The following is a 24,058-nucleotide window of genomic DNA, read 5'->3' on the forward strand; positions in this document are numbered from 1 at the left end:
GTCTGGAGGGGTGGGTGGTTCCCCAGAACTCCACAAGGACAGGGAGGCAGGGATGGTTTACTGGCTCTTCTGTGTCCAGCACCTAGAACAGCACCTGGGACACGCGTGGTGAATCATCCTAAATGTCAGCTGACCAAGCCAACGAATGGGTGGAGAAGGGGAGTGACAAGCCGCCCCCACAGGCCAAGCTGGGCTGCTACAGGTGTGCTTGGACCTGGTGGGAGTGGACGGTGTCCAGAGAAGCAGGGAGAGCTAATGCTAGTGGCTGGTACAGGCAGTAGGGAGCTGTGGGAAGTGATGGAGCAGGGGAAGAGCAGAGCTATGCTTTTAGGTGACAAAGGAGTCAGAAACCTGGCCATGAGCTGTTGAGATGGCCTGGATAGAGGCTCTCAAACCTGCGCCCAGGTGACACTGGGAGGCTGGCAAGTAACAGAAAGCCCCATTCCACGCACCATGGCAGCCACCACCTCTGCCTGCCCAGCATCGCTGCCGGGACCTGGAGGAGGACTCTGGAGGCGTTTCTTGGACACCTGAGTTTGCTGGCTACTCTGTGTCTTTGCAAACGTCCTTAGGAAGGGGGGTCACACTGGATGAGAGGGGCCCTAATCCAGCGACTGGTGCCCCTTTAAGAGAGAGGAAGGGGCGCAGAGGGAGAAGGCGGTATAGAGACGAGGGCAGGGGCTGCGGTGAGGCCCATGGACAGGGCGGAAAGGGTCCTGCCCAGAGCTGTCAGGGGAGCCGGCCCTGCTGGCCCTGGACGTTAGAGGCCCCCCAGGATGCAGGGCGGAGCTTCGCTGTTTTCAGACCCCCCACCCGCCCAGTGCAGGCACTGACAGGGCCACCTGGCTGGTCACAGCCACCGGAGGACCCTGCCCTGTGCTTTGGGTACTGCTTTCGGGCTCTTCGTCTCCTTGGACCTCGCTGGGTCCTGCGCGCAGTCTGCAGGCTGTTTTCTCATCTGCTTCGAGGCTGAGGAGACGCAGGGAGGTGCAGGCGGGCCCCGGCCATCCACCCTGGCCACCAGCTTGGCTTGGCACACAGGCTGCGGGGAGCTGTTGGATGGTCGGCTGCGAGTCCCCCACTGCCACGGGTCACAGGCAGGGCTGTGAGTCGACTGTCCGTGAGGATCGGGTGGGCCTACAGAGTCACAGTCTGTTTTGCAGGGATGCCCTGTGAGGTGCCCCAAGGTGGGGGGCCGCGTCCTCCCCTGCCAGGTGGCCCAGGCACCCGCTGATAGTGGAGCTTGCGCAGGCTCGGGAGCCTGTGATTATCATTGAAATAGCACTGTGTACTTGGTGGTTGGACACGGCCCCACTGTAAAGAAAACACATGGGGCCGTCAGTCAGCACGCGGGGCGGGAGGTGCCTGCCCAGGACAACCGCGGGGCTTGGAGGAGGTTCCTGCACCCCTGCTCCAGTCTGAGGGTCTTCCTGGCAACCTGGAGGGACGACTCCATATGGGTTGGAGGACCGACAGGGCAAGGTCCACCCAGGAGACTCAGGCCCGGGGCCTCTGGTGGGCGCTGGACAAGGGTGGGCGGTGGAGGGCCCTGGAACCCGGCTGCCCTCGGACCCTGCGGCCCAGGGCCGGGGCCAGAGGGCGAGCCCAGCACCTTCCCAGCAGGCTCCGCGTGCTCACTGCCCTCCGCAGTCCTCTCCTGGTGTCGTTCTGGGGCCCAGCGGCTTGGTTCTCTCAGGGACGGGGGAGCAACGCAGGCTCCCAGGCCTGCCCTGTCCAAGCCCTGGGTCGGAGTGCTCCTGCAGGGATTGAGTGGCGGGACTTTCCTCACCTGTTCTAGACACACCTGGACCAGGTGTGCGGGCTCTTCCTGCCAACGCCACAAGGTCATGGGGACACATCAGGGTCAGGGCCCTGGACATGACCTGGGCTGGTAGCCACGGCTGAGAAGGGCTCTGGGCAGTGCCTGGATGGGCTGTGGCTCTTCCCAGGGCCCCTCAGAGACAAGCTGACCCCTCCTGCTTAATCCCAGTTTGGGCTCATCTAGAACTTTCTCGTAACTGTGTTCGTCAGGGCCTTAGCCGGCCCCCGGCTGGCCTCGTCAGAGCTGTGTCCCAGCTCCTGCGAGCTCTCCATTGCTCTCGGCTCAGACCACCATGTGCCCTGCTGTGGGGGGTCCCTCCGGCTCCCCCGAGTCTTCACCCCTGCTTCCCCTGCAGAACCGAGTCTGGGTGGAAGTGAGCAGAGGGCACAGTGGATGGCGGGTGTCCTTAAAGAGACAGAAGGGACACAGACACAGAGGAGAGGCCAAGAAGATGGAGGCGGAGACAGAGTGAGGTGGCCACAGGCTACGCCAGGCCTGGACCCCCAGGAGCTGGAAGAGGCAGGGGACGCATCCCTGGAGTGTCTGGAGGGAGCATGGCCCTGTGACACCTTGATTTCAGACTTCCGGCCTCCAGGCACCAGAGGAGGGCTCTGTGCCGTCCAAAGGCGACAGGTTGGTGTGATGTGGTGCAGCAGCCCCAGGACGCTGACGGGGCTCTGTGCTGCTTTGGCCAGGACAAGCCCTGAGTGACGCTGGGAGGGGCAGGTTTCAGAGGAGGCTCTGGAGAGGGCCTGGAGAGGCATTTCAGCTGCCCCTAACATCACAGGACGGGACAGGAGAGAGGTCTGAACGGAAGTGACCGCCTGTCCCGCCTTTCTCGTTATGGGGCGGTGACACTGTGAGCTCTGGACTTGGACCCTGCCATGCTTCGGAACAAGCATGGGTGGGGGCTTGTGAGCCTGGGTATCTCTCAGGCTGTGGAGAGCTGCCCTCTGGCCATGTGAGCTGGCCCTGCTCCCGTGGGGTTTTGCTTAGTTAGGGGGTGACTTGGGTGCCAGCTCCCCTTGCAGCTGATGTGGCCCCAGGGCTGTGTTAGAGCCTGTGGAACATTAGTGCATGTGGGTGGAACCTCCCGGGAAGTGACTCTAAGGGAGAGGCACACATTCTTCCTTTGTGCCTTCTTCATGCTGGCTTAGATGCAGCTGAAATGGCTCGAGCTAGAGCAGCCATCTTGAACCACAGTGCTCTCTTGGGAGACAAGACTGTGGCGAGCAGAGCAGCAGCAGGCAAGGAGGGTCACCCCTAGGACTTCATGCAGCAAGGCTGCCAAACAACCTGGGCAGCAGAAGTAAAGCTGTCCCTGTGCAGCCTCTGCTGTTTGTGCTGGACATCGGGGGCTCCCAGGACCTAAAATCATGAGCGTCCTCAGCCCTCAGAGCTAGGCTGCACGTAGTAGGGTCTCAATACTTCTTGGATCAGTGAAGGAGTGCACAGCGTCAGGTGCTGCCGTCTAACCACCGGGGATCTTTCCGCTGGGCTCATTTTGCATCTGTGTGTGACAGACAAACACCGGGACACGGAAGCTGGATCCCCGTGAGCATCGTGAGGGTGGCTTGTGGCCCTGAGAGGGGAACTGACCTCACAGGTCCGTCCAGGGCGGCTCTGGTCAGGACGCATTCTGGACTCTGGGATGCAGCTCCCAGGCCACTGGGGAATGGGGGTATCTCCTGGCCCCTCCCGCCAGCCCATCAGCTGGCCTGGGATAGCTCCCTCCTCTGAGCTGCTCTGGGGGCATCCGCTGGGCGTCCCACAGGCTGTGCTGTGGCTGGACGGTGTTAGCCAAGGCTGGGGCCCCATGACCCCTGTGACCTTCTTCCTCCCACCAGGTCCCCCCTGAAGGTTCTGGCCTCCAGCAGCACCACACTGGGACCAAGCGGTTCCAGATCAGACCCTAAGAGACAGTGTCCCCCGGGGATTCCGCATCTGGAAGTCCCTGTGACTCTGACCTACTGGGGACACCATACAGAGGTCAGCCAGTCCCCTCTGTGGGAAACTCATCAGGCCCGTGAGGGTGGCCCTCCTCCCACATGAACAAGTGCCAATACAAAGGGACATTTGGACACAGACGACTGGGGAAGAAGGACTTCAGCCATGGCCACTGTCAGGGCCCAGGCCACTACGGCCCCAGATGGACCTCCCCCTGCATCTTGGCCTTGGACCTCTGCCCTCCAGGCTAGGACAGGAGAAGTTCCTGAGGTCAAGCCCCTGGTCTGTGGCACTGGTTTCTGTGGCCCTGGAAACTCACAGGGACACCTGGGAGGGTTCCATCCTCAGCCAGCCGGGAGCCCGCAGGACGTCAGGAAATGCAGGACGGGCCGCTCTGGGCTTCCCCTGTCACGGCCTTTAGTTCAAGGTGAATGACAGGACACAGCGGAAGCTGCCCTTGGTGAGGGAGAGGGGCTCCATGGCCCACGTGTCCCTGTCCCCACCTCCAGTGGCTGCTGAGGCCATCTGCGGTCTCTGGGATACTGGCCAGCGTGGGCAGCTTTGTCTGGGACATTCTGGGAGCCCTGCTCATCTTTTTCAAGCACAGGAGTCACCTGGAGCACCACTGGCAGAAGGAGCGTCCCCTCCCCCCGCCATATGGCACCGTCAGGTGACAGGTCTGGAAGATGACGCCAGTTCTCCACGGGACATGGCTTCCCCTCAGCTAGGGACGCCTCTTGCCACACGCCCTGTTGACAGAGGCCCTGGGCAGGGCAGGCGTTGCTGTCCAGCTCTGGGTTCCGCTCCACGCTGATGCTGCGCTGGACGTAGCTGGGGGGCTTCAGGGTCTGGTTTCTGCAAATTGAGTTCTGGAACCATCTGCACCTGCCCAGGCCAGGAGGGCCGCTTGGCCAGTGTGGCTCAGGCTGAGGACTTTGTAAAGTGAGTTTCTAGCAGCTTTCTCCTTGGGACGTGTGGCCAGGTGCTGGCCAGGGGCTGGCACACAGACAGATAAGAGGAGGGCCCAGCGGGTTCCGTCCCCTCCCAGGTACAAGTGGCCAGCAGTTCTCAACTCAGGGCCTGCTGGGACGGCCCACAGGGTGACCCACAGTACGAGGCCCTGCCCAGCTGGTGCCAGGTTCAGGGTCAGTTTTGGCAAACGTGTCTGGCTTTGCCCTGTGGAAGAATTTAAGAATAAACCAGGGACCATTCCAAGAATCCAGGTGGGAGCGGCCATCACCCCACGCCGGGCGAGGAGGACCCAAAGCAGGAGAGAAAGAGGAGAGCTGGGCGGTGGGCAGGACCCACCCGTCTGTCCCTGAGATTCTGGGACATCACATTCCTCCTCCTGCTTAGTCCCCGAGGATGGCTGTGTCCCTGGGGCTTCTCCAAAGGGCCAGGGAGTGCTCTGGCCTCCCCACCTCTGGGCTTGAAGGCACCGAGGACTCAGCTGTTCTCCTGGGGTTCTTTGGGGTGTTCCAGGGACCCCAGATGCCCAGAGCTGTGTCCAGGACACAGGCATGGCATGCCCCAGGGAACCAGCAGGGTGATCCCCGGGAGGATGTGAGTGGACACAAAGGCCCATATAGAAGTGGCCGCTTGGCTGCCCCGTCCAGGGAAGGGTTCCTGAGGGGGCGGCTCTGCCACAGCTGAGGGCCACAGGCGTGTGGGGGAGGAGGGAAGAGCGGTCCAGGGCCAGCGTGGTGAGACGGCCCATGCTGGGCTCTGGGGGGTGGGAGGGCCGTGGGAGGCGGGAGTCTGTCTCCCTGCAGCCTGTTCCCAGGGCTCTGTGCCGGAGGTTTCTGAGCACCTCCGAGGCCAGCCCCTGCCTCCAGGGTGGAGGACAGACTTCGGGCTCCCTCCCTCCTCAGGGCCGGGGATCCCCTCGATGGGGGATAATGGCTTTCTCTCTCTCCCCGTCTCCCTCGGCCGCCCAGGCCCTGGCTGCACTGCCTCTCCACTGTAATCAGAACTTTAATCTGAACTACTTCAGAGCACTTCCCAGCCTGCAGACAGGCTGATTTACAGAGGAGCAAATGCCACCAGAGCCTCGGTGGCTGCTCTTGGAAGGCTGGTCTTGTAGACCGCGTAGACCACACTCGCTGGGCAAGCAGCAAGCTGGCTGGGGGGCGGTGATTAGGATACTGGCCGGGAGGCGGGCGGGGAGCGGTGGCGAGAAGTCTCACATTTCCTGGACATGGCCTCGGCAGGCTGGAGAGGAGGATGGGGTTCCCGAAAGGTCAAGCCGTGGGGATCACAGGAGCCTCGCGTAGGGCGTCTGCCACTTCTAGAGCATGGACAGAAACCAGAAGGACATCCTCCTCTCTGAGGTCGCCTGGAACAAGAGCCGGGAGCCAGGTCTTGGTCGTTCGGAAGACAAGCGTCTCCTGTCCTGAGGGCAGCAGCGCCTCGTGCAGTGGTGGGCGGGGGCCGAGCCCTTCCCAGAGGACCCGGAGGGAGGTGCTCACCCCGAAGGCCTCAGTGTCCTCGTTAAAACCAGCCCAGGGCCTGGCTGACCCGTGTCCAGGACTCACTCTGCCGGGTTCTACTCCAGTTGCTTCATGGGCCCACTCATGGGGTCCTTCCGAATCAGCGAAGCTGGTGCCATTATGTCCCCATGTACAGGGGGGGAAGCTGGGGGACAGGGAGGCCAGTGACTCACCCTCAGGTCCCACGGGTCCTCTGACGGCCATTATGTCCCCACGTACAGGGGGGCAAGCTGGGGGACAGGAGGCCAGTGACTCACCCTCAGGTCCCACAGGTCCTCTGACGGCCAGGAAGCCTATTGCAGAGTTTAGGCAGGTTCACTCAGAGCTGGTGGGACGTGGGTTGTGCAGTCAGGGCAGCAATGTCCTCCTCACAGAGGGGTGCGTGTGCATGTGCGTGTGTGTGTGCGCGTGTGCGTGTGCGTGCGTGTGCATGCGTGTGCATGCGTGTGCGCGTGTGTGTGCGTGTGTGTGCGTGTGTGTGCGCGTGTGTGTGCGCGTGTGCATGTGTGTATGTGTGTGTGCGCGTTGTGTGTGCGTGCGCGTGTGTGTGCGTGTGTGCATGTGTGCGTGTGCGTGTGTGTGCATGTGCGCGTGTGCGTGTGTGTGCATGTGCGTGCGTGTGTGTGTGTTTGGCCGGGAATGGGGGAGTTACATGCGATGGGGGGATGTGTGGAAAGCACCTGTTATGGTTTGGATCTGAGGTGTCCTCCCAAGCTCACGGGTGACACAACGCAAGAAGGTTCAGGAGACATCACTGGGCTGTGGGAGCCTTGCCCCAGTCGGTGACCTCATCCCCGACAGGGATGAGCTGAGTGGTCGCCGAAGGCTGGCGGGTGTGGCTGGAGGAGGCGGGCACTGGGCTGTGGCTGGGGGGTGTCTGACTTTTATCTGGTGAATGAGTCCCCTCTCTGCTTGTGTCCTGGTCACCACGGGAGCCACTCCTCTCCACCACACTCTTCTGCCATGATGTGCAGCCTCACCTGGAGCCCCGAGGAATGGAGCCTGCTATCCGTGGATTGAGGTCTCGGAAACCATGAGCCCTCAAATGAACTGTTCCTCCTCTGCAGCTGGGCTGGTCGGGTCTCCTAGTCCCAGCAGCAAAAAAGCTGACTCAAGCAGTACCCAGCCCAGGGTCTGGGGCAGGGTCACCCCTTGAGACATGGTGGTGATGGTGGGATGTTTATGGTGATGCTGGTGGTGACAGTGATGATGGCGGTGATGTTTATGGTGATAAGGTGATGATGGTGATGCTGGTGGTGACAGTGATGATGCTGGTGGTGGTGGTAATGATGATGGTGGTGATGGTGGTGATGGTGACAGTGATGATGGCGGTGATGTTTATGATGGTAAGGTGATGATGGTAATGCTGGTGGTGACAGTGATGATGCTGGTGGTGACAGTGATGATGATGGTGGTGATGGTGATGATGACGGTGGTGACACTGATGATGGCAGTGATGTTTATGGTGATAAGGTGATGATGATGCTGCTGGTGGTGACAGTGATGATGCTGGTGATGGTGGTGATGATGATGGTGGTGATGGTGGTGATGGTGACAGTGACGATGGTGGTGATGTTTATGATGGTAATGCTGGTAGTGACAGTGATGATGCTGGTGGTGACAGTGATGATGATGGTGGTGATGGTGATGATGACGGTGGTGACACTGATGATGGCGGTGATGTTTATGGTAATAATGGTGATGATGGTGATGCTGGTCGTGACAGTAATGATGATGGTGGTAGTGGTAATGATGGTTGTGGTGATGGTGGTGATGATGATGGTGGTGACAGTGATGATGGTGGTGACATTGATGGCAATGATGGTGATGATAGTGATGGTGATGCTGATGATGACAGTGATGATGAAGGTGGTGACAGTGATGATGATGGTGGTGATGGTGATGATGGTGATGATGGTGGTGGTGGTAATGATGATGGTGGTGACAGTGATGATGATGGTGGTGGTGGTAATGATGATGGTGGTGACAGTGATGTTGGTGATGATGACGATGGTGATAGTGACAGTGGTGACAGTAATGATGGTGGTGACTATGGTTTGGGGATGAGTTGTGGGGCTGGGGTACATGCTGGAGGTGACCTGTGGTTGTGTTGATGGTCTGGAGTAGGCAGGGCTCTCAACCTCGGCACTGTCCACACTCGGGGCTGGATCTCTGTCGTGGGGGTCTGTCCTGTGCCCTGTGGGCTGTCTAGAAACCCTGGCATCTACCCATTCCCAACCAGTAGCATCCTTTCCTCCCCAGTTATGACAACAAAAATTGTCTGCAGGTCTTACCTAATGTTCCCCAAATGACTAGTCAGCCCTGGTGCCAGGACGAAGGGACAGCAGATGATCCTCAGGCCTTTGACCTGAGGAATGATGGGTGCTGCTGACCACTGCTGGAGGGATGTTGGTCTCTTATTCACTGCAGTGACCACAGCACCTAGAACAGGACCCAGTCCAGAGGAGGTCCCCAGTGGGTGAGGTCCTCAGTGAGTGGGATCTGGTGGACCAAGGGCTGTGTGTGGCGGGGCCACTGGAGACATCTGTGGGCTATGCGTCTCATTTGTCCCTCAACCTGATGGGAAGCTGTGAGTTCATATGCTCAAGGACACCGTGAGGTCACACTGCAGCAAGTGGCAGGGCTGAAACATAAATCCAGGTCACACAAGGCCCAGGTCTGTCTCAGACACTGTTTTATCCTGGCCCAAAATCATGGGCATGAGAAACCGTGTGGACATAGTGGTGTCCCTGGAGGCTGCCCCAGGAGACCACTGAGCTGGCCGTGCCCCTGGCTATATGAATGACACCTGCCCATCTTTCCTTCTAATGGACGGTGGCCTCCTGGAGGAAAACCTGCTCCTTTGAAAGCACCTGGAGCTCTGGCCAGGCTGACCGTCCCCTGTGCCCAGCCTCTTTTGAGTCTCACAACCAGGGCTGGTTTCTGGAAGCTCAGCAGAGCCCTGCTGTTGGACAAAGAGCAGAGAGACTCGATCCCCACCATGTGTGACCAAGGACATGGAGCCAGGCAAGAGGCCGCAACGGCAGTGAATGGGGCCATTGTCGGGGGTGCCCGCATGCCTGGAAACACCTGGAATCTCCCGTCTTTACTCAGGAGCCAAATGCATTTGCCTCCGGAGAGCAAAGTCTGACTCCTGGCAGAGAGGAGAGGAGCCAGTGGAGAGAGGAAACGCATTTCTGTTCGCCCGGATTGCGCTTACACACAGCTCTGGACAGCACGGGGGCCGAGGGGTCTCTTCCCAGGGCTGGGTCCAGGTGGGCACTGACCAGGCTGCAGCTGAAGGGCCAGCACAGGCCAGTGAATGGGCTGTCAAGTGCACAGACCCTTCAGATGACCTCCAGAGGTGCAGACGAGGACTGGAGGCGTCCTGAGCCGATCCCCAGCTCCGGCCCTTGGCAGCCGCCCAGGTGTGACTACTTTCAGAGGCGAGTGGGAAACTCTCCGGTCTACTGTTACCTTGCTCTAGCCTGGATCAGTGGGGGGCCCTCCTGGGCACTGCTGCTCTCCGGGAGCAGGGCAGTCTTCCCGCTGAGCGACTGGCCTGAGATTGGTGACTCCCCTTCTGGGGATCTCTCCCGCTGACATGAACCTAGAGGCGAACCAAGCTTTGGATGGGAACAGGGTCAGAGCAGGGTCCCTTAAACCAAGGGCAGAAGTGAGAAGCTGATTCCGTCAACTGGCTCCTTCCTCCTCTTCCTGGCAGAGAGACCTCTCCATAGCACGTCTAGCTCACCAGCTCACCGTCCTGCACTAGTGCCCTAAGCTCATCTCCATGAGGGTGGATGGAATTCCCAGCACCCGCCCGTCTCCTGTGAGCCTGCGCGCTGCTTCTGTAGTCAGAGACACTGTGGGGTGCCACCCATCAGGCCGGGCTGCCCGGTCTCCCTGCTGGCCTCTCCGGCCTCCCTGTTTGAGGGCTGGAAACACACGGTCAGTTGAAACAATGATCCTTGGAATGGACGCGATCGCTTCGGTGCCTGATTCTCCAAGTGACGGATGGTCAATTCCTCTCTTTTCCCACTTTTCAGAACCCTCTTCTCTGGGTGGTCCCTGGGCTAGGTGTAGTGATTTCATCATGGCCTCCAGGACTTGGGGTGGGGTGGGCTGCCCAGGTACACCCCGGAGTTGGCATTGGTCAAAATGCCAAGATGAGGCTGCGGGCAGAACTCGGGTGAGTGATGCCCCATCTCCTAAATCAACAGCTGGAGCAGAGAGGGTCGGGCCAGGGCCTCTGGGGGCTCACCCTGGATGGGGGCTCAGTGCTCTTTCTGCCAATCTCTCTGGGAGAAGCTAGGTTCGTGCCAACAGGGCGCCGTGTGTTTGTGGGACGTGTTTTCCCTCCACCCGAGGCCAGTGCCCCTGACCCCGCTGCCCTGGCACACTGGGGGGCGGCCTGGGCAGTACCGTTTGCTTCCTACCACCTGGAGGCCAAGTCCAGGATGTGGGGGGTGCTTCATCCCTGGGCCTCTCTCCTCAGCCACAGACAGGGGCTCACCCTGAACCCCAGGGCCGTCCCTCCGTGAGCCTGGGTCCTGGTCTCCTCTTCTGATAAGGACTCCAGGCGGACTGGTGGGGGCCACCCTAGTCCACATGACCTCGCCTAAACTAATCTCCTCTACACGACCCTACACTCAGCAGGGCCTGGGGGTCGGGAACTCAGCCTAAGAATTGGGGGGGGCACAATTCCTAACCTGTAACCCCCGCTGAGCATGTTTTGATTGTTCAGCAACGGCTCCTGGCGCTTCAGCCCATCTACTTAGGTAGATAACAGCGCCTTTTGAATATTTAAAAATGGATTTGCGAGTCTTCAGGTTCCTGCACAAGGCTGGGGAGGAGGAGCTCTCATCGGGAGCAATGTTTGATAACCGACCCTGGATTCTGAAGGGAAGGGGTCGTCACGAGGCTCGCCCCTCCCTGCAGCCTGTGGCTGCCACTCACCGGGACTGAGAGGCCCGACGCTGCGGGGGTAGCTCTCTGTCGAAGGAGACTGTTGGAGACAGAATGTCTCGGGCAGCCGTGTGTGGTCACCCATGTCCACACCTCCATGATGTCCAATAACTCTGCCACAAATTCTCCCACGCGTCTCCTTAGGTGTCCAGAACACACGCTCCCTTCACACGGGGACCGCAAGCTGAGGTCACAGTGTCGCGAAGACTGCGACCCACCTGAACACAGGTCTGCCCGTTGTCCTAGTCCTGGGAAGTGGCCTCGGCCCCTTGTCATGTCCTGTGCTGACAGCCTGACCTGTGGCAGGCCCCTGGCTACTCCATGCTGATGAAAAGACTCAGGAAGGCCGCTGGTCAGGCCAGAAAGACCAGGATGGAGGCTGGGGGTAGGGGACAGGGGCTTCAGCTGACTTCCTGGAGGGGAACGGCAGGAGTCAGAGTGGCCACGTGGCTGGTGACCAGCCCATTGAGTGCTCGGGATCTCTGTGATGCTCAGGCAGGCTTCCCCGATGGGTGGCACTGGTGTGGAGGGTCACACCTTGGTACTGGGGCGAGAAGGCCGGGGGACACAGGGCTTCGCACTGGGCACTCTCCCACCCTCCCTCTCCACCACCTCTCCCCCAAGTGCTTCTAGACGGTATTTCTTGCTGTCACAAAACCCTAAATGCAGGCGTTGCTGTCCTGTGCTTTGAGTGTTCTGGGGAGTTACGTGATAGTACTTTTGGGGACACTTTCACATCTTCAGCCAGGGGTCTGCAGTGAGGGTGCCCAGGGACCCCTGCTTTGTAGCTGGCCTGTGAAGCGAGGTGGCCACGGAGGACTCTTCCCTCAGACTGCGCAGCTGGCCTCAGTCCCTTGAGATGCCTCTTCACAGAATTCATTTTAAAAAATTTATTCACACACTTGTTACCATTCATACTCAGTTTCATAAAACCAAAAACGTTTTAATTATGAAACATAAGAAAAGAATGTTTAATTTCAAGGCCAGACTGGCCTCTGATCCGCCTGTGTCGTCCAACAGTATTCAGCAGGTGCCTACTCAGGCACACTGGTCGGTAGGTGGGGGTCAAGGCCAGTGGGCAGGAGGCAGGGCTCCGCGGGGGACTTGAGAGCACGTTTCTGTCACTCAGTCTCTGAACAGACATTATGGTGTCATTTATTTTGAGCTGCACGGCTTTACCCATCTGTCATGGGCTCCCAATTTATTGTGCTGTGCTCAGATGTGTGGGGGGAGGGGGCAGGCTCCTCTCCGAGCTGAGGCGCCCCTCCCTGTCCCGGCCTTGCTGGGCGGCTGGGGGCTGGGGGGAGGAGCGAGTGGAGGAGGGGCAGGTGGGTCTTGAGGGCTGCCAGCAGGAGCCCCAGGGTCAGGGATTCTCCGAGGGCCGGGTGGCTGCTGTCCCTGCACCTGCCTGACCACCAGTGAGGCCATCAGGCTGTGGGTTACCCAGGGGCCTGGGGGCGTGTTCAACTCGGGCCCCACCTTGGCTGCGGCTCTAAGTCAGGATCCTGGTGGACCCCCCCAGCTGCCAGGGCTCCCGTTCTGTTCTTTCTCTCTGACTCGTATTTTCCTGCCAAACCATCCACTTGTTCCTAAGTTGGGGGTGGGTGGGAGGGTGTCCCCAGTTAGACAGGTTGTTCCTGACCCCCCATAACCTTCCCTGGAGAGGAAGTCAAGCTGAATTGAAGTCATCAGGGTGGGCCTTCATCCCATGTGACTGTCCTTATGAAAAGGGGAATTTGGACTCAGACCCACGCAGGGACCAGGCTGTGTGAAGCCAAGGGCAGAGGTGGGGGTGAGGGTTCTGCTACCAAATCACCAGTCACCACCAGGAGATGGGGAGGGGCCTGGGCCAGACGATCCCTAGAGCTGTTGCCTGCTGGCCCTTTGTCTTGGACTCCTTGTCTCCAGAGCCATGGGACAATACCTTCTGTCACCTAAGCCACCCACTCTGCCGTGTTTGCCGGGGCATCCCTACAGGGGTGAAGGAGTGGGTGTGTGTCTTCTGAAAACCTCCCACCCTTCAGGTGACTCCCAGGTCCTGCTGGCACCAAGAGCTGGACCCCTGAGGTGTCCCTGCTGGGCAGCACTGTGGTCCATCTCCCCACCATGGAAGACCAGGAGCCTCCCCAGCCAGAGGGGGAAGCCATGGCTCAGGCTGTTCCTAGGTGACCAAGAAAGATGACGTAGCAGGCACGGTCACCACCTCAGTGTCACTTCTGCGTGGCTGAGAGTTCTAACAGACTCACTCCAGGGTTGCGAGGTGGAGTGGTGGGCTCTGCACCCCGGGGGCCAGGTTCCCCAGAACTGCCGGGCCAGGCTTGGGGTGGGGAGCTGCAGAACAGGACTCGGGGTGACGAGGGAGGTGACTTCCTGTTTTCCTCCTGCCCCTCCTTAGGGTCTGCTGTGGGCTCTCCCTTGCCCGTAGGTCAGGACAATGGAGAGCGTCCCAGCAGCTCCCTCAGGGCAGGCCTGTCCCCTTTGTGCACCTGGAGGCTGGGAGGCTCTCACTCCTCACGGAGACCCACTGGAGGAGCACCCAGGACAGGCGCGTCACGTCCCAGGAGCCAGCAGTCAAGGCCGGGTCCAGGGTCTGCCGTTTCAGCATCACCATCGTGTGGTCTAAGGCCCGCAGGCTTCCATTTTCCTTCTTCCACCAACTGCACAGCAGGAATGTCACCATCCAGGGACAGAGGCCACCTGTGGTGTTCCCAGGCAGACCTGGGTCCACGTCCATTCCACCAGGGCGCAGTCCTGTGCCCTAGCTGCAGAGCTTCTGCCCAGGAGGAAACGGGAGTGGCCTGGGGACAGGACACGGCAGTGTGTCTGCCCTGGTGGACGTCTCGGGGGCTGCCTGGGGCCAGAAACCCCAGGAAAGTGCTCAGCTCTGGGAGCCTGCGCTGGCCTTCAGGAGTCCACCGCTGAAGACGAGCCTCATCAAAACGCTCCCACAGTGAGCTCCTGCTGTCCCCTGCCACTTCCACCCTCAGAGGGTGCCCACGCCCAGCAGATGGAGAAGGGAGCTGGCCGGACATGAGGGAGTCCAGGGGAGGGCAGGGCTGGTCCCTGGAGCTGTGGGGAAGGGGACAGGATTTGGGGGCCACCAGGGTGCCCGGGCTCCCCCTCAGCACAGCTGGCTGCTCAGTGCTCCAGCTTGAGCTGCACAACTGTCCCTGGCGGCCCCCGGGCCCTGGAGCTTTGGCTCTGCCTGAGCTGCAGGAAGCTGTGCCTGCTCCATGCCAGATGGTGGCTCACAGGCAGCATCTGCTCTCACCGTCTGGAGGGCAGAGGTGTGAGTGGAGGTGTCGGCAGGACACGTTCCCTCGGTGGGAGGAGAGCGCGTCCTGGCTTCTCTCCCAGCTTCTCTCCCAGCTTCTGGCGGTTGCCTGCAGTCCCCAGGATGCCTGGCTGGAGGGACAAGCAGCCTGGCCTCGCCTTGGTCTTCCCCCGGCTTCTCCTGGGTGACGGGCTGTGTTCCGTGAGCCTTTGAGGAAGGAAGTCTACATCACTCCTCTGTGACCTTGTCCTGGTCAATGACATCTGTGAGGACCCTATTTCCAAACAGAGGAACATTCGGAGGCGGCAAGGGCGGGCGAGGACGTCAATGGTGGACTTTGGGGGAATGCAGCTGAGTCCCTACCACAGGCCAGATCCCAAAAAGAACTCCAACTGACGTGATGGCTCGCCCTGGTCACCAGGCCCCAGGACTTGAACACGCAGTGGGAGGGGACAGCCGGCACTTTGCCCCACGCCCCTGTAGGGAGAACCCCCTTCCACTCGGAGAAGCCAGAACTCCCGTGGACAGTCCCCTGGGCCTTCTGGTTGGCAGGCAGGGCTCTCCTGGATGCGTTTTGGCTTTGTCCCCTGAGAGCACTGGGGTTCTGGCCTGGAGGGGGGTCCCCCTCCCTCATGGCTCCTGGCTTTTCTTCTCTGAACAAGGATGTCACCTGGGGTCCAGATGAAGTTGGTGAACACCCACTGACTCAGCTGGTGACCTCAAACAGGAGGCTGGAAGCCCCGTGCCCAGCCCCTTGGCCTCGACCCTGCCCTTGGGGAGAGAGGAGGGACAGCCCCCTCTGGGTCAAGGCCCTTGGGCAGCAGATCTTCCCTGCTGTGCTGTGGAGCAGCCGCCTGAGCGCCTGTGCTTATACTGACCCAGGAAGGCTGGTCCGGCCCAGGAGGGCCATCCCCAGGGTCTGACGAGGCCCAGGCTTGAGCAATTTACAGCCGTGGAAACTGAGGCACGGTGAGGTTAGGGACTCGCCTGGGTCACTGGCTGTGTGGGCTGGAGCCTGGTCGGAGCCTGGATCCTCTGTCCCAGGAGTGAGGCTGTGAGCCCCACCTTCCCTTGAGCCTCCTGGGCCTTGGTGTCCTTGTCCCCGTGGGCTTGCTGTGTTGACCATGCGAGTCAAGCTGCCCACAAGCCACCTGCTCCAGGCTGCGGTGCTCCCCTTCACTGGGGCTGGGGGCCGCTCCTGGCCTCTCCAAGTGGACCTGCCTCTGAGAAGCCTGGGCTTGGCTTTGGCTTCCTCGCTCCCCCAGCTAGAAGCCCCTCCTGCCCAGCCACCAGCAGGCCACCTGGAGCCACCAGCTGGTCATGGCTTTGCACCTGGGCTGGGCAAGTCACCGGTACAGCCTGGAACTCAGTGCCAACAGCAAGGCTGGGCAGTCGACTGGCTTCAGAAGAGGCCATCCCCTGCCGACACTGGAAAGGCCACGTGATCTGGTGGCTCTGGGGCTGCAGGTGGATGCCTGGGAGGAGGAGGAGAGGGTGGTGGCCTTCCCCATCACCTCCCAGTGCCAGCTGCCCCGGCCTGGGACCCGCCCTGACTGCTTTCTCCTTCTGGCCTCCTCCCCATGACCAAAGCTCGTCCAGAACATTCCATGCTACACCTGCTGCCCCCAAGCCCACCCCTCTCCAGCTGTGTGGTCAGCTAGAGCCGAGGGCTCCCCGTGGGCCCATGAGGGCCACTCCTCTCTCACCACCCCCTTCCCGAAGTGTGCCTTCAGGGGGCTCAGCACCTCACTCCAGGCAGGTGACAGACTGTGGAAAGAGGAGAGTCGCCAGCGCTCCTGCTGGGGCCTGTGCTTGGCCCTCTCTGGGGGGTGGTTGTCTAACAAATCCTCACAAGAGGGTGTGTCCTGCACCCAGGAGCCACAAGGCTCCGTGATGCTGTGGTCCTAACAGATGTGCTGTGACTCCCCAAGTGGACTTCTCGGGGTGCCTTTGGTCACCTGCACTGGCTGTACTTCAAGTGTTCACAACCATGTGTGGCTGGTGCCGCCATGTTGGACAGTGGCCACCTAGGTGGTTCCACACCACAGGAAGTTCCACTGGGCAGCCCAGCCCTGGATGGCCCAACGGTGCCACTGACTCAGCTGCAGAATTCTGTGAGTGTGCATGGGGTAGCCCTCCTGGGTAGCCATCCAGGGAGTCCACGGTCATCTCCAGCTACCCAAGGGCATCCCCAGGTGGAAGATCCAGCACCATCAGAGCTGGCCCCATGCTGTGTGACCCGGAGGCAGGCCGGGAAGGACTCTCCTGGGGACACCTGGGTGTCAGCACCAAGCTACTGGGCCATCTCTGACTCTCACCATGGAGAACGAGAGCAAGGCTTTGGAAAAGTCCTGACTCCTGACAAAGAGGTCAGACTCCTGATGGAAGGCCAGGGGAGCCTGGAGGGGAGTCCCCTATGTCCCTTGGTGATCAAGGGTCTTTCTTGCCAACTCTTGGTGGACTTGAAGGGGTTTCTTCTGGTCCCACAGCCCTCCTGGGAGAAATACAGCCCAGGTGTTGGGGAGCAGAGGCCCCTGTGTGGGGTAAGCCTCTCTCTTCCCTCTCCACCAGAAGGAGCTCCGGAAGTCCAATAATGAAGAGCTTATCAAGCTCTTGAGGTCGGGCTGGGTGAAGGTCTGCCTGGAGCACAGGCTGCTGCTAAGCTGGACGTGAGGTCAGGAGATGCCACAGATGGAGCTGAGACCTCACATGCTCAGCCAAGAGGCGGTGGGGCAGGAGGCACAGTGGGCGGCCCCATCAGCGCTCACAAACGCTGTCCAGGGCTTTCCTCTCGGGGTGCAAACCACCCAAGGGGTCCATGCAGGGGCCCCTCTCAGCAGCCTCTCTGTGTGAACAGGCCTTCCTCGACCCCTGAGGCTGTGGGTCCCCAGAGCACACGCACACACCCACACGTACACACACGGATGCACACGCCCATATGCACACACACAGAGGGGTGGAATCCCAACTCACAGAGGTGGAAAGGCTCCGATTCCTTCTTCCGGTCCCCACAGCACACGGCTGGCGTCCCACTTTGATTTGGTAATCATCTTTTCTCCTTTCAATAGCTGTCAACTGCCAGCTGGTCCTTTGAAAATAATACTGAAAAAAAATGAAAAAAAAGCACATGAGACTTTTCAGAAAGTTTTCCCTGGACAGCCCAAGCCGATCAGTGGCCCATGAGGGGCCACTCCTCTCTCACCACGCCCTGCCCAAAGTGCACCTTCAGGGCTCATCACCTTACTCCAGGCAGGTGACAGAAGGTGGAGGTTGGACTGTGGTAAAAGGAGAGTCCTACGAGCTCCTGCTGGGGCCTGTGCTTGGCCGGCTGGGGGGAGGGGGGTCCTCTAACACCCTCCTCCTCACCTGCTGCCCCACCTGCCCTGCAGCTGCCCCCCTGAGCCGCCTCCTCCCTGTCTGCACCCCCTGGCACCCTCCGCTCCACCCTCACTTCCTGGATTCCTTTCCCAGGTCCAGTCCACTCCGGACACAGCCCACAGCTGAGAAGCTCCAGTCCTCCCAGTCCTTCCGGGTGAAGTCCAGGAAGGAGCTGGCCTGGTCCCAGAAAAACAACTGCACACCTCACACCTCACACAGCGGCTTACCCGATTCTGACTGAGATGTTAATGGGATCACGGGGGTTTATTTAAATTGTAAATGACAAATAGTTGACCGCATTGACTTCGCTGCTCTTCCTGGAGGCCTCCCTGCCGACTATTTTGGGGTCCCCAGGCCTCAGAGGTTAATTATCCAGGATGCTCCTCCTCAATATGCAAGCCCCAACCTCAGTGCCCGGTCAGTGCTGAGTGTCCTTCATAAACACCGCCGCCCATTCAGGTTTCTCAATCAATGTCACTTAGAAGACCAGGGACTGCGGCATGAGGAACGCTTAGCTCACAAAGTCAGTGTGTGGGGAGCCCGTGTTGGAGGAGGGCTGGAGGGAAGCCGGGACGCCCCGACCCTGCAGGGGGCCCCCAGACCCTGCCTCAGGCTCCTCTGTGACCCCCTTTCCGAAGTTCAGCTGCCTCCCCTCCGGGCCTCCTGCTGGTTTTAGGGGAGGAGAAAGAGAACATTTAGAAACAGCACAGTTCTGACCCACACCAAAAATACCCACATCAGAGCCTTACCCGTGACTCGGCTGGTGTGAAAGACGGCCTCCTTGTCACGGCTCAGTCACATGAGCTCAGAGACCAAAATAGAATGTTTGGCAACTAGTCAAGTATCATCCGCCGCTGCACAGGGAAGGAGGGAGCGCCAGGAGCCCGGGTGCAGGGGTGGGGGCTGCGGGCTGCCTGCCACCTGCCCTGCGCTGGCCCCGGGGCCTGGGGCAAGGCAAGCCCTGCTTTCGTCAGGACAACGGAGACCGAGGGTGGGTGCCCTCCACGGACCCGCAGAGGAGGCTCAGGGTGGGGGATGGCCCACTGCCTCGGAACGTCTCGGGCCGGCATCTTCTACTCCCGTGAAAGAGTCGAGAACCCAGGTCCCACGGAGACAGGGAGCCACCTCAGCTCCCGAGAGCCAGGCCTCTCCTTGCCAACCGTGCACAGCCGTCGTCAGTCCATCAGCCGAGAGGGTTGAAGACCCAAAGCACAATGAGGTGGTCCTGCTTTCCAGAGGGCAGCTCAGCAGCAGGGTGACCACTTCCCCCAGTCCGGCTGCCTTGGCTCCCCTGCCCTGGCACCCAGTCTTGCCTCTGGACACCGTGTGGCCTGTGCAGGGGCCCTGCACCCCAGGGCTCCCTCTTCCCCCTCTGGCACCTCCTGGCTTTCCCCACGGGGCCCTCCACGTCCACCCCACATGCAAGCGGCCCCCTTTCTTCTTCCTCTGGCTCCCGCTGCCTCCTCACATGGTGCAAGGACGAGGGTCTCTCGGGCCTCTTTTATCAGGGTGCTGAGCCCTCCTGTGAGACTCGTGAGCCACCCCCGAAGCCCCACCTGCTTCACCCCTGCGTGGGGTCAGGGCTGCACATGCTGAGGGGCCGTAGCGGCCCTCACACCCACCCACTGCTGTTCTCCTGGTCTGCTCTTCCTGTATCGTCACCTGTGAAACCTGCCTGCTGGGGTTGGATGGGGTGGCCCCCCGGGTGGATGTGGAACTGGTGGGGGGTCCTCAGGTCGCTGTGGTGTGCCCAACCCTTGCGAGACCAGGTTACTGGTAGAAGCCTGTGCCTGGCCCTACCCAGCCTCCCAGGCCTCCCATTTCCAGATGTGATGGCTCCGCCATTGCCATTGCCGAGAGGTGGCACAGCCAAGAAGGCCCTCCCAGAGCTGGGCCCACGCAGGAACCCCATTTGAACCTCCCAAACTGTGAGCTGAACAATCTCCTTTTATCAGCAGCCCGCCTCAAGTATTTAGTTATAGCAACAAACGCTGATGATACGCTGCCCAACGTCTAGACCCAGTGACGGTCTTTAGCGGTGCTACCGACGGGAGCTCCCTGGTGAGACGTCCAGCCACCGTCTCCACACCCCAAGCACAGAGGCTGAAAGGGGCTCCCGGGTACAGATCACTGCTGCAGCTGTTCACTCACAGACCACGTACACCCTTGGGAGGGTTCTCATCCCTCAGTGGGTTCTCATTCCCCTCCCGCAGGCCTGGGCACAGGGTCTGCGTAGCTGGGCTCAGCCATGACCCAGGAACCCAGGTCCACTGGCCCAGCCTGAGATGAGCAGAGGGTGAGCCTCCCAGGCCCTGCTCCTGGCCTTGTGATTGGTACCTGCTGACGCAAGGGTCCGCCCCTTTCCCACTCTCTCCTGCAGTGTGTGAGGGTCCTGCCGCTCCACATCCTCGCTGGCCCTGGAGCGGCGGTGTCTTGGATCTGGTCGCCCTGATGGGGCTGTGCTGGCATGGCATCGGCACTTCCCTGGTGCCCTGCATGTCTGGCGAGGCATTGTGAGGTTTTCTTGTTCTCTCCTCATTTTCTTACTGCTGAATTAGAGTCCTGGGCACGACGTGGGTAACGGTCTTTTATCAGATGCATTTTTTTGCATCCATTTTCTCTCGGTCTATAGATGGTTTTCTCGTTTTTTGACACGTTTTTAATCTTGCACAGGTTTTTAATCTTGATGAAGTCGGCTTATCGGTTCTCTCTTCCACGGATCGTACCTTCAATATTGCTGTTTAAAAAGTTACCACCAGACCCAAGTCACCTGGGTCTCCTCCTGTTATCTGCGGGGAATTCTATAGTTTTACATTGCACACCTAGACCCCTGATCCATTTGGGGTTGATTTCTGTGGGGGGAAGGTCTGTGTTCACATCCAGCTGTGCCAGCACCATTTTGAAAAGACAATCTTTGCTCCTATTTCAACTCTACCCTTTTGTCAAAGATGAGCTAACTGTATCTATGGGGGGTCCACTGTGGACTCTCTATTCTGTTCCATTTATCATTTGTCTTTTGTTTTTCCAATCCCACACTGTCTTGTAGCTTTATGGTCAACCTTGGAGCTAGGTATGGACAGTCCTCAGACTGTGTCCCTTTTGCCTCTCCAGCTAAACTCTAGGATCAGTGTGTTGATGACTACAAAATAACTTGCTGAGTGTGCCATCACATTTCCATGACTGTGACAAAAATACGGGAGAAAACCAACTTAAAGGAGAAAGGTTTGTTGGCTCACAGCTCCAGAGGTCTCAGCCCACACTTGGCTCCATGCTGCGGGCCTTTGGGGAAGCGGCACTTCATGGCGGGGAGTGTGCAGCAGAAGAGATGAGCTCACCTCCCGGCAGCTAGGAAACAGAGAGGAAAAGAAGGAGAGATTAAGGGAGTGTCCAGGGACAAAGTGTGGTTCCCAAGGGCACAGTCCCCAGGACTCTCTCCCCTCCACTGAGCCCCACCTCCTGTAGCTTCCGTCACCTCCCTGTATCCCATCAGGTTATGGGTCCATCAATGGGTCGATTCATTGATGATGTTAGAACCCTCACGATGTCATCATTCCCCAAAGCCCCTCTTCTGAACTCTGCTGCACTGGGGACCAAGCCTTTGGGAGTCATTAGAGATTCAAGCCACAACACTGAGATTTGAATTGTGATTGTTCAAATCCGTAGATCAAGTTGGGAAGAACTGATGTCTTGGCCACATCGAATCTTCCTATCCATGAACATGGGATGTCCACTGATTTAGTTCTCAGGAGATGTCCTTCTCTAGAGTCACATAGCGTTCCTCATACGGCTCATGTAAAAATGGGCTTAGCTTTATCACAAAATATTTCCCTTTGCGAGTGCTCATATACATGGTAATGTGTTTTTAATTTTAAAATCCATTTGTTCTTTGCTGGAATATAGAAAACCAATTGGCTTTTGCAAATTAACTTTGTGTTGTGCAATGTCTCTATATAATCAGGTATTCACTCCAGGAACTTTTGTCAATTCTTTGGGGTTTTCTACATAAATGATCATATCTTCTGTACACAAGGACAGTTTTATTTCTCCCTTTCCAAACTGTGTACCTTTAATCCCTTTCTTGTTTCCTTGCAGTGTGTAGGCCTCCCATGTGATGTTACAGAAGATGTGAGAAGGGGAATCCCCCCCCTCTTGTGTCTGATCTCAAAACCATTCTAGAGTCAAGGCTTCCTGCAGAATGCTGGTTCTTGGAGTCTCAGCAGAGCAGAGGCGAAGAACTGGCTACTGCTGCTTAGTAGGTGAGGTGAGGCATGGCTTGGCTCACCAGTAGCCAGGCTCATGGACAGGGCATGCTGGGCAGCATGGTTAATTAGCAATCCACTTTGCCATAGCCAACTGGAAGCTTAGAAGTGTGAACTGTGTGGACTCAGGGGGAAAACCCAGCTCTTGCTCATGGGAGGGCTAAGCAGGGAGAAGGCGGGCAGGATTGACAAGCTCTTGAGAGGTTGGTGTGACTTCCCGTCCCTGGTTGAATCCGGGAGCTCAGCCCCAAAAGAGATGCTGGCCCCTCTGAGGTGAATGTAGGAATGGTCAATGGGAGGGAGGGGACCCTTGTGGCTCAGGGCACCTTCTCGAGAAGAGATGTGGAGGGGAAGATGTCCAGTCACAGCACCCTCGAGGGCAGCCAGAGGGCAGAACCCAGTAGCTGGGATGCTGAAAGGGTGGACACATGGGGCAGTCCTCAGGCCTGCTCCTTGTGTCCACTCACTGCTCCTCTGGGGAACCCTGGACATGTGCTTGAGATGGGGGGTTCTGTAAATGTGGGGGGCGAGGGACAAGGTGTCAACAGAGCCAACAATTGGAAGGAATAAAATGAGATTCTTTTTTTGAGGTGGGAAAATCAGTGCCCGGCAAGGACCTGACCAGCCCTCCTCAACATTGTCAAGGTCACAAGAGACAAGGAAACTCTGAGAAACTGTCCCAGCCTCAAGAATCCTAAGGAGGTCTGAGAGCCGAAGGTCACGTGGGACCTGGGAGGATCAGGTGAGGCCTGAGGAGGTCCCGGTTCAGCCTGGGCCTCAGTGGATGGTATCCCATCTGAAGGGCCCCTTCTGTATCACAGATCGGCAGCCGACTCCTGATGCTAACGGCAGGGGACACAGGCTGTGAGGTGCAGGGGAACCGCTGGTCACTGTGCAGATTTTCTGTAAGTTCATGACTGCTCCGAAATAAAGCGTTTCTTACAAATCTCCCTCCGTATATCTAGAGTGTTCAAATTCATAGACGCAGACGTAGGGCAGTGGCTGCCAGGGGCTGGGGAAGGGGCACCGGGAGCTCGTGTCTGATGGGGACGGAGGAGTGCTGTGGGTGGAGTGTGGGGACGGGGCGCAGCAGCTGGGCCTGCTGGATGCCGCTGAGCTGTGCAGGCAGCCTTGGCCGAGGTGGCCTGCTGCACTCGTGTGTGTGTGTGTGTGTGTGTGTGTGTGTGTGTGCCATGATTGATGGTTTTTAATTCCCTCCTTCCTCCCGCTGTTGCAGCCCCACCCTGTGTTATGGGCTATTCTGGAAACCCGCTGGCTGGCATCTGTCCTCCAAGCCCTGGGGTCCTTGGGGTGCCCAGCTCAGGAACGAGCGTCTACACCCAGTGCTGTCTTGTGCTGGGAAGGCACGTGCTGCCCAGGCGTCTGCACCCCTGTCTGCAGGTCAGCACCCCGTGGACCCAGCCTGGTGCTGCACTGCTGCTGGCCACAGCTTCACAGCCTCCCAGTGTCCTGCGGAGCATCCAATAGGTAGGTATGTGGCCGCCTGTGGTTGATGGTGGCTTCTTCAGGACCTTCATGGGGGGACTCTGCTGGGGGACTCTGCTCTGGGCCTCTCCGTCCCTGCCACAGAGTGCGGAGACCGTTTTCCTCACAGTTTCCCTTTCCTGCTTTCACGGTGTCTTTCCCACCCAACGTCCCCTCCCCTCTGGTGACAGCCGTTCACTGCTGGTGGCAGGCTTCCTCCGGGCGTGATAAGTCGTCCTCATTGTCTTTCCAACAGCCCCACAGCCAATAAAAACCAGCCAAACAGTGAAAGGACACTCAGACTGGTCCCCAGAGGGCCATGCAGACCTGAGATGTTGCTGGTGGTGATCAGGGGTTCTGTGCCTTTAAACAAACAGCCCAGTGACAAGGAGCCTTCAGTGAGCAGGGGCAGCGCCTGGGGGCAGGCGGGGCTGGG

The 24,058-nt window shown here is 59.2% G+C and overlaps 1 protein-coding gene across 10 annotated transcripts in view; it reads left to right on the forward strand.

Annotated features, from left to right (window-relative positions):
* The window catches only part of LOC120890490 (mitotic spindle assembly checkpoint protein MAD1-like), a 301,557-nt gene that overhangs the window by 270,735 nt on the left and 6,764 nt on the right, over window positions 1-24,058 (forward strand). For 9 of the 10 annotated variants that reach the window (XM_078028334.1, XM_078028335.1, XM_078028336.1 and 6 more), the window contains one exon: window positions 80-10,239. Coding sequence is in view for 1 of the 10 variants with exons in the window: in XM_078028364.1 (XP_077884490.1) it covers window positions 21,971-21,977 (7 nt within the window). In the remaining 9 variants the exon portion in view is untranslated. Of the gene's footprint in view, window positions 1-79; window positions 10,240-21,970; window positions 22,135-22,727; window positions 22,880-22,958; window positions 23,043-23,374; window positions 23,626-23,878; window positions 24,021-24,058 lie in introns of those variants that run through there. The other variant, XM_078028364.1, reaches the window with a different exon arrangement.

The sequence above is a fragment of the Ictidomys tridecemlineatus genome, chromosome 12, assembly GCF_052094955.1.
Source record: "Ictidomys tridecemlineatus isolate mIctTri1 chromosome 12, mIctTri1.hap1, whole genome shotgun sequence".
Lineage (NCBI taxonomy): Eukaryota > Metazoa > Chordata > Mammalia > Rodentia > Sciuridae > Ictidomys > Ictidomys tridecemlineatus.